This window comes from Cryptomeria japonica, chromosome 5 (genome assembly GCF_030272615.1).
Source record: "Cryptomeria japonica chromosome 5, Sugi_1.0, whole genome shotgun sequence".
Lineage (NCBI taxonomy): Eukaryota > Viridiplantae > Streptophyta > Pinopsida > Cupressales > Cupressaceae > Cryptomeria > Cryptomeria japonica.
The window spans coordinates 37,114,713-37,125,317 of NC_081409.1; the positions used below are offsets into that span (position 1 = coordinate 37,114,713).

At 40.4% G+C, this 10,605-nt stretch overlaps 1 protein-coding gene across 1 annotated transcript in view; it reads right to left on the reverse strand.

The window, feature by feature from the left end:
• Positions 1-10,338, reverse strand: part of LOC131057420 (probable glucuronosyltransferase Os03g0107900) — a 107,422-nt gene extending 97,084 nt beyond the window's left edge. The window contains exon 1 of the mRNA XM_057991599.2: positions 9,836-10,338. Coding sequence (XP_057847582.2) covers positions 9,836-10,207 — 372 coding nt within the window. The 5' untranslated portion in view covers positions 10,208-10,338. The remainder of the gene's footprint in view (positions 1-9,835) is intronic.
• Between the last annotated feature and the right edge of the window lie 267 nt (positions 10,339-10,605).

Here is a 10,605-nt window from a genome sequence, read left to right on the forward strand (position 1 = left end):
TTTGATCTTTGTTGGCACCTTGTTTTTTCTTGGAAGACTCCTTCTTTTCTGATCTTTCCTTTCTCTTTGAACCTCTTGAATGGAGATTGCCCTCACTGGCACATCGAAGGTTACCTTCACCTGAATTCCTAGGATTAGGATTGCCTTCACTAACACTTGCTCCACCTTCGGCTGGCTTTTCTTCCAAAGTAAAAGACATAGCTACGCCTTGTTCTCTCAACTTCTGATGCTGAACGTCTACCCATCTGCGAGTACAAGACAAGACTGGTGCCATCAAATCATCTAAATCCACGACCTCGGGCTCATTCCAATTCAAACTTATTGTTTTGCTTTCTCTATCATATGAAGACTGGATGTGCCTGCCATTGTCCTGAGCTTGGTCGGCCACTCTGTAAATCCTACATTTCCTGATGAAATCCAAAGGCAATCTGGAATGTATCTTACGTTTCACTTCAAGATCATCTAGGAGGTTCACCATAAAATCTTCAATTTGGTGCTCATGTCTAAATCTTCTACCGACCGTCTCCTCTAAATGTCCATGGGGATCAAAACTATTCCTCCAAGCAAAAGATGAAAAAGAATACAAGGCTAACTCCTTCTCTGCGTCATCCATGGCTAAGACATTAGGACATACCTCAACTGAATTACCCAAAATAATAGGTACCTGAACTCCATTCTGATGTCTGTGTCTGAATGCCTTCACATATGCTGCCAACTGCCTTGTTACTTCAAGTAACACAATTCTGTCTGTCGGGTACCTCGGCAACATGTATGGAGGTAAAGGACATCCATGCACTCTAATGTAAATGAACTTGGGAAACTGAATGAACCAAGCACCGTACCTCTTGATGAACTCCTGGGCATCTTGAGATAATCTGTTGTGAATCCCACCTTGCAACGTCCTCGTGATGTTCATCGTGAAAGTATCATTGACTAACTTGTAGTTTTTCCCTGGCGGATGATGCAAGTAGGTATAGGATTCACAAGCTCTGACCTCGCCGGGTCCTCTTCCAATCACTCCTCTGTGAGGTAGTCCTGCGTACTCAACGCTCCTGATTAAGGCATAGATGACGTATGAACTCATGTGGAAGGACTTGGTAGCCCTGAGTCTCCTTAACTGTACGTCCAAGCAATGACTAATTATCCTAGCCCAATGTATTGTACCCTTTCCTTGAACAATCACCTGGATGAAGTAAAACATCCACTTCTCAAAATAGAAGGCATGAGGTGCTCCTGTAACTCTGTTGAGCATGGTAATCAAATCTTTGTACTCCTCCTGGAAATCAATCCGGTGCGGTGTGTTAGGTACCTTGCTTAGACGGGGACGACTCTTGAGTAGCCAGTTCTTGTTGATTATGCTTAGGCAAGCATCTGGATCATCATCGTACACTGATCTGGCTCCTTCAATGCTCTTGTATATCATGTCCCTGTGCTCTGGAAGATGGAAGGCTTCACTTATGGCTTCCTCTGAAAGGTACGCCAAAGTGTTTCCCTCATTGGACACAATTGTCCTGGACTGTGGATTGTAGTGACGGGCACACTCGATCATCAACTCGTGGCACTGAATAGCTGGAGGAAAACCGGCCGCCTTGATGATGCCACTCTCTATTATTCTTCGGGCGACAGGTGATGGCTTGCCGATGTAAGGGACCTCTCGGAACTTCTTCGTGCTAAAGTTCCCCAAGTTGGTATCTCCAATGTTGCTCCACTTCGATACTATCTTGGTCTCCACTTCTTCGGTCTTCTGATCTTCTTTCATGAGAGCTGAGCGGCTGGTGGATGCTCCCGCCTTTGGGGTCGCCATACCTACACAACATTTCATTATAAGAAATAGATTTTGCAATAAATAACGTTGATTAGAGAGATAAAGTTTTTAGGAAACCTCATGATAAGTCTTTAGAGTTATCATTTCCTAAAAAACAACGATTGAGCTAAGAGAAATTCAAAATTCAAAATTTCAAAATTTGAAATATGACGATAAATGAATAAAGCAATAATAATAAATCGCCATACCTCAATAGAGAGCTAACTCTAGAATGCAAAAACAAAATTCGCCTAGGCAAAATTGAGGTATAAAATAATCTTCAATATGATCTCCTCAAAATTGATTTTGCCACCTTTGGAGTGAACGTGATCTTCAAGTATCGCCTTAGACGTGGTCTTAAATGATCTTCAAATTTATCCTTGACAAATCGCTCAAACAAATCCTCCAAGTCTTTAGCAAATTCGCCTTAATGTATCCTCAAGTTCGCATTTGGTGTGGTCTTCAAATTCGCCTTTGGCGTGGTCTTAGATGGATCTCCAAGTTCGCCTTTGGTGTGGTCTTCAAATTCGCACCACCTTTTGATAACTAAGCGCCACCCTTGGATGAATGAAATTCGCACCACCTTTGGTCTTCAACGCAATTCGCACTCCACACTTAATGATATACTTCGCATCACCTTCGCTTCCCCTCAAGATCGCATGTGAAAAAAAATAATGATGTGAAAATGAACATTTCACTCCCCTTATAAATAGCGCTCACACCTTTTCATCCCCTAGGCCGACTTGAATAAATAAAACCATTTTTTAAATGATTTGCAATAAAATAACAAGGCCGACTTGCTTAATTGAGCGCTCCAAATCGATTTTTATATTAATTAAATAATTAATTATTAATGCCTTATGTTTTTAAATTTGCAAATTTCGATTTTAATAAAGGCAAAAATAATTAATAAAAGATAACGCCATATTAAATGCTAAATAAAAATGGATTTTCAATTTTTTAATCGATTTAGCATTTAAGGAAATTTAAATTTGTTTATTTGGCGCCAAAATTGGAAAAAGGAAGGGACGTACCTCATCGCTCTGGTCCCTTGGAGAGGGACAGGAGCGATCCATGATTTTGGTCTTGATTTTGCATTTCTTACGTCCAACTCCTTCATCTTCGCGTTGAAAATCGATCATCATGATGAGTCCTTCGAATTTGATCATCTTGCATGCGTACTTAAAGGCCTTTTGAGTGTTCATCGCCCTTGTCCCTTGGAGAGGGACAGGAGCGATCTCCAAATTTCCACGTCCATCTTGCATCTTTTAACTTCGATCTTTTATTGTTGGCGAATAACATCCTTTGTTCGTGTCTTTTGCGCTTATTCCATTTGTCTTCATTATGTGTTTGGACGTATTAAAGGGATCATCGCCCTTGTCCCTTGGAGAGGGACAGGAGCGATCCACGTTTTCTCCTTAACCTTGGCAACTTTGCACTTCGATCTTCATTGTGATGTCCTTCAAACGATGTCCCTTGCCTTGCTTATCCTCGCCTAGCTTTGATCTTGAAGGAATATGCGTGCTTTTGATAGGATCGCCCTGGTCCTTGTCCAAAGGACAAGAGCGATGTGAGTCTTTAGCATGACTAGCAACGTTTGGACGTTCAAAACTCTTGCATGTTATCTTCAAACGATGCCATGGACCTTGCATAACCTTGTGAATCTTTAACTTAGCACGCACTTGGAACAAAACGAGGAATCCAAAGCAAATCGCCCTAGTCCCTTGGAGAGGGACAGGAGCGATATGGTCCATATGTTCATTTTGGTGATTACTTTACGTTTGAAATCTTCATGCATCACCTTTCTATCTATCCATGGACCCTCCAAGACATTGCGAACCCTTGATCTTACGTAAATCTTGCATAAAATGGCCAATATATCCAACATCGCCCTGGTCCCTTCCTGAGGGACAGGAGCGATCTAGGTCTTAGAATGCGAATTTCATCATTGCGACGACCTTTGAATGTTTGTGCTTGCTAAAGACGCCTTGAAATGTCCCTCGCCACCTTGTCTTGACTTGTATCGACCTTGAACTTGCATAGGAAGTAACATCACCATTGTATCGCCCTAGTCCCTTGGAGAGGGACAGGAGCGATCCTTCCCTTGTGGCCTTTGTCTCACTTTGCCAGGTTCCAAATTTATATTCAACGAACTCGTCCTTCTTCACTCCATTCGTCCATGCCTTGACATTGTTTGTAACTTTGCAAGAAAATCAATTATATCAAAAATCGCTCTGGTCCCTTCCTGAGGGACAGGAGCGAACTAGGCATTTAGCACTGTTATGGACGTCCCAAAAATCTTCAATTTATATTCAACGCATTTATCTCATGTTTTTCCTTGTTTTTGAACGTAAACTTGCCTTGACCTTTGTCTGGATTTTGCATAATGAAGGAAATCGCTCTGGTCCCTGGGAGAGGGACGAGAGCTACAAGGTACCTCGCCCTGGTCCCTTGGAGAGGGACAGGAGCGATATGGGCATTCTAGGTCATTCTCCTTCGTTTTTGCATCTCAAATTATATTCATTTGGCAAAGCATCTTGCTTTGGACGCTTTCAAATTGTTAAGTCATCAAAATCTTGCAAGGACAAGGCGAAATTTGAATTGTAGCTCCGGTCCTTCACTGAGGGACAGGAGCGATTTTCCTCCTGGAGGCATTTCTGTGCTCATGAAAATCTTCAATTTATATTCAATGGAAAGATATCGCCGTTCTCCATCACTTCCAACTCGAAATTTGTCTGGACTCTGCAGGGACGATGAGATATTTGAAAATGAGCTCCCGTCCTTGACTGAGGGACAGGAGCGATTTTGCTCCTACAGACCAAAATAACATGATTTTTCACATTTTAACACTTCACGAGGCGAAAACAAATCAATTCCAATGCCTAGGATTAAAAATCAAAAAAGTCAAAATTTGGTCAAAATATTCAATCGGATAAAAATTCACATTTCACTTTCAACATTTAAACAAATTTAAGCTCTGCATCAACATTCCAATTGAAAATTAGACCATTTTGGCGAATTCATTGCATTCAAAATTTGCATCCTAGAAAAGGAAGCTCGAAAGGCTCTCAAAAACGACTGGATTTTGGCCTGAAAAGACAAAATTTAAAACCCTAAGGCTTGACCCTAAATCCAGACGACTAACTAACTAGCAAAATCCTAAAAACGAAAGCGAAAACAAGCGAAAAACAAGCAAAAAGAGGGGGTCCCCATTTGCGATGGGGCGATGTGTGAAATGGTCACAACAGGTTGTTGGTCTACCTGAGATCCAAACTCAAAATCATGGAGTTTGTGGAGCCTGTCAAGCTGGGAAGTAGCATAGGACACCATTCTTAGATGGCGATTCTTGGCGAGCCTCCAAGGTCCTTCAATTGGTTCACACTGATGTTTGTGAGCCAATGAACACTCCATCTGTTACTAGGTCCGGGTACTGTTTATTATTTGTTGATGATTTCAGTCAGAAAATGTGGGTGTATTTTCTCAAGAATAAATCAGACGTGTTCGGTACTTTTCAACAGTTTAATGCCTTAGTTGAGAAAGAATCCGGTTCTCAGATTGTCACTCTAAGGTCAGATAATGAGGGGGAGTTTTGTTCCACTAACTTCTCTACATTTTGTGCTACACATGGCATTAAGCACCAACTCACCACACCATACACTCCTCAACAGAATGATGTCGTTAAACGTAGGAATCGCACCATTACTGAAATGGCTTGTTCTATGATAGAGCATAGAAATGTTCCTAAGAAATACTAAGCTGAAGCAATTTACACTGCAGTCTACCTCCTAAATTGATCACCTACACATGTCGTTAAGAAGATGACTCTTGAAGAAGCCTGGTCAAGACGCAAGCCTAAAGTGGGCCATTTGAAAGTCTTCGGTTCTACTGCTCATGTATGGATTCCAGACACCAAGCGTGCTAAGCTGGATTTAAAGAGACAAACACTTATGTTTACTGGCTACAGCAACAACCACAAGGCCTACAAGTTGATTGATGTAGAGACAAATCATCTCATTTTCAGTCGTGATGTTGTGGTTGATGAGACTACTGGTCCATTTATGCCTTCTACTACTCCTAGTCCTACGAATCAGGCTGTGAAGACTTCTGCTGTTGGTGTTCGTCTTCCTCTTGGTTCTCATGATGGAAGGGCTTCAAAGCATTTTGACTCTAAAGGTGAGGAATCTACCGATCCAGCACCTAGGGGATGTTGTTCCTCCAATGCCAAATGTTGGTACTTCTACCCTCAGGCCTAAATGGTGGGCCAAGACAATAGGAGATCTTCGTGATGATGAGCTTCTTGAGGATAGATCAGTTCGCCAAAAGAGAAAGCAGCAGAATACAGTCAACTTTGCACTTATGGCCAACATCCACAGCATCCATGAGCCCCAGACATATTTCGAGGCTAAAGGCATTCCTGAGTGGGAAAAGGCTATGGAGACAAAATACCATAGTCTTCTAAAGAATAACACTTGGGTTCTTTCTGATTTGCCTCCTAGGAAGAAACCTATCAGCTATAAATGGGTTTACAAAGTCAAGTATCATGTAGATGGTATTTTGGATAAGTACAAGGCCAAATTGGTTGCTCGGGGATCTACACAGTGGGAGGGCATTGACTACGAGGAGACTTTTGCTCATACTACCAAGATGAACACAATTCATCTTCTTCTTGCCATTGCAGCTCAATTTGGATGGAAACCTCACCATGTGGATGTTAAAAGTGCATTCTTGAATGGTGACTTGCAGGAAGAAGTTTATATGACTCAACCTCTTGGCTTCAAAGTTCCTGGTAAAGAACATCACGTTTGTAGATTGGTAAAAGACCTATATGGCCTGAAGCAAGCCCCTCGGGTTTGGTACTTCAAGATTGATCAATATTTGGTTGAACATGGTTTTCAGCGCAGTCCCTTTGACACTAATTTGTATGTCAAACTCTCCGGTGATGATATTCTTTTTCTCGTTGTCTATGTGGATGACTTGATCATTACTGGCAATTCAGCACATTTGATTACAGCCATCAAACAGGACTTGTGCCAAGCTTTTGACATGACAGATTTGGGGCTTCTCCATTATTGCTTAGGTGTTGAAGTGTGGCAAACTAATGACAGTATCTTTATTTCACAGTCCAAGTATGCCTGCAGTTTGCTTGACAAGTTTCGAATGCAGGATTGTAAACCTGCTTCCACACCTATGGAGAAAGGGGTGAAGTTATCAGCCAAGTCTGATTCACCTGCAGTAGATGAAACCAAATTCAGGCAACTAGTAGACAGCCTCATCTACCTCAGTGCCACTAGACTTGACATCAATTTTGTTGTCAGCTACATCTCTCGCTTCATGACGGCCCCAAAAGTTGATCATTAGATTGCAGTGAAGCGAGTGTTGCGATATGTGAAAGGCACTTCAAACTATGGCATTTTGTATAGCAGGTGCAACGATCCAAAGCTAATTGAATAAACTGACTCAAATTGGGCAGGATCAATGGATGACAGAAAATCCACTTTTGGGTACGTATTCGGTTTGGGTACAAGTGTCGTCACTTGGAGAAACAAGAAGCAACAAACCATGGCTCTTTCCTCAACCGAAGCCGAATAACGGGGAATAGTCAAGGCCGCATGTGAAGCAGTTTGGCTTCGAAGGATGCTCTCTGACATGCAGATGGCACAAGCAGGTCCTTCTCCCTTGTATACTGATAATCAAAGGGTGCTTAAACTGGCCAAAAATCCAGTCTTCCATGAACATACCAAGCATGTTGAGCTTCATTGTCACTACATCCGCAAGTTGGTAGAAGACAGATCAGTTCAGTTGCAGTATGTTCCGACAACGGATCAGACTGCAACTATACTCACCAAGTCTTTGAGCTCGGATAAGTTTGTAAAATTTACGGGGCAACTTGTTGTTTTTGATAAATTGACCATTAATGGAGGGTGTTAGAATAATATTTATTTATATAGTTTAATGGTTTATATTGTAATTAGTTAGTCTACAATAGTCAATAGTTAGAGGTAGTTAGAAACTTAAATGTCTACAGTCAGTAGTTAGAGGTAGTTAGAAACTTAAATGTCTACAGTAATTTGTAATCCCTATAATTGTAACCTCTTTTTTGTTAATAGATTAACTAGTTCTTTCCTGAACAGCAAGGTGTGGTGATTATCATAAGCTTTAACACAGCAATTAGAGGCAGCAAGTAATATGACAAAAGGTGAGGTCCATCTCCATTCAAAGCGACACCTCACTGCTGTGGAGACATGATAAAATAAAAGGGAAATAAGGAATGGAATGGGAGGGATCAAATGATTGGAAAATGGCATTTAATCTATAATCAGAAGTGCAAGTCTGATTTAAATAATAAGGCAGCAATGAAGAGACGTGACCCTTTAAATGGATGTTTCTTTCCAAAGAGATGTGTCTCCTTGATAAAATATGAAAGTATGAAAGGAATAGAAGGAGAAAGCTGAACAGAAAGGAAATGGAACAGGAAATAAATGTCAAAGAGATCAGATCATATATACAAATCTAAAATCAGTAATCAGCAGACTGGTAATCCAGCAAGTGCTCGGTATGCAATGTGGATGAATGATATATGTGTATGTGTCTTTGATCAAGAAATAATAATCTTTGCTAATCCATTTATATTTCTATAATTAGTAAATTTATCTATTCCTTGCCCTACAAGCAATCATATGTGGAATTGGAGGAAATATGTTAGGGAGAGGCAGCAAACTGGTTCCCACATTCTAAGCACACCACCCCTTGTTGGATGGACAGGCGTTCCTACCACTTGTGGGCCAAGGGGTCAAACTGTCTTGGTTGCACATACCGTGCTCTTGGGCTTAGTTGTGATGAACAATCTTCGGGTGTCCTATCATGCTTTTCCTTCCAATCCCTAGTATGGTTGGTTGTTGGAAATGAAACTCTAGAACAAAAGCAATCATGTATGGGTTAGAAAGGCGACATGTTAGGGAGAGGCAGCAGACCAGTTCCCACAATGTAAGCACACCACCCCATGTTGGATGGACGGGAATTCCTACCACTTGTGGGCCAAGGGGTGCAATTGTCTTGGTTGGACATTCCATGCTCTTGTGCTTAGTTGTGATGAACAGTCTCCAGGCGTCCTATCATGCTTTCCCTTCCAATCCCTACCATGATTGCTTGTTAAGAAGTGTAGAGTGAATTCAAATAGGAAACATTTTGCTATCATCTTTGAATGTAAATTTCTTATTTACTTTAGAAGTTCAATAGTTACTAAATGATTTAATTATAGAATATGTTTTTACTAAAAGTTAAAACAAATTACGTTTTCGGAATTGTTACTTCGGGCAAAAATCAGGTATACCCCAACAACGAACATTGCACCAAACTCCAGGTGGCCGTGCGAAGGAGGTCATGTTTCATCAAGGGATGGTACCCAGCATGACCTGTGAATATAGATCTTAAGGATACGGCCCAAGCTTATCTCAAACTGCATTAATGTGCACATACCTTTGCCCAACAATACCAATATAATACATTTTATATAGACAAATTACATCAAATGAGCTACAGAGTAATGGCGAAGCACTAGCCAGCAGACTTTAACGAGGTTGTGTTGTAATTACGGGGTATGATTCAGCATGACCTACGTTCGTAAATCTTAAGAATACGGCCCAAGCTTATCTCGATCTGCATTAAACTGGTGTATAACGGTTATACTATAACCTTACCCAACTATACACATAAAGAGAGAATGGGACAATTTATATCATAGGAGCTGCAGAAAACTGGTAACTGAAGGCAATTGCCGGAAGAAACATTTCAGGTTGTAGCGTAACATGACGCATGTTCAAATATAGCCCAAGACTGTCTCCCACTGCATGAATGGGCACATAGCCTTTGTTTTGGTTCATTCATCACCAAATTGTTCATATATTTCTAATATTTTACACTCGCTACCACTCCATATAAACAAAAAATAAAATCATCCCCTATCAACAATATATAAAGACAAATTAGGTTTCTCAAGAAAACAAAAAAGAAATGGGTAGCTTAATTGAGCACCTGACTTCCCCACTGGCCTTTTGCACATGAATCTTCACTAATAGAATGATCTCTTCCATGGAGCAGCTCCTTCAACCCATCCACCTCCCACTCTTCATACACATAAATTTTTACAGAAATATGAGATCCATATCCCTGTTCTGGCCATCCTAAACTGTTTTTTCCAAAAACACGCCGCATTGTACTGCTCTGTCCTTGGGCATTGGAACTGATACTTTCTTGTCCATGAATGCCACAACTACACACAGACCGATCCAGCAATCTCGTTAAAAGGAACGTTGTGACAACGAGGCACAGAGCTATTATGAAATGGGTTCTATTGAAGGCTAATTGTGCTGCAAAGCCACCTTTGTTTTTGTGGGTATTAGCCATCGGATTAAATTAAATCAAATTCTTCATGTGCAAAACAAGAAATCCATGAATGAGTGAATGTTTTCAGTGATAACTCATAAACTGGAATCAACAGAGGGCTGAATATTGTGAAAAACATAGAGCGCGAGGATACCATTAAAATTAATGATGAAATATAAAGAACGCAGCCTGTAACCGTGATTTTTAAAGATGGTTGTTAAAGTAGGGTTGAAATTTTTGGTAATGGATGTAAAAATGTCTCATAATAAAAATTTGAAACATTTTGTTAAAAAAATTAAATTTTTAAGTGGAATAATAAATAAATATGATATTTTAAGTGTATTTTACTAAATATTTGAAAAGGATAAGAAAGAAATTTTAAAAATCAAAAATCATTTTTAAATTTATATTAATTTAAT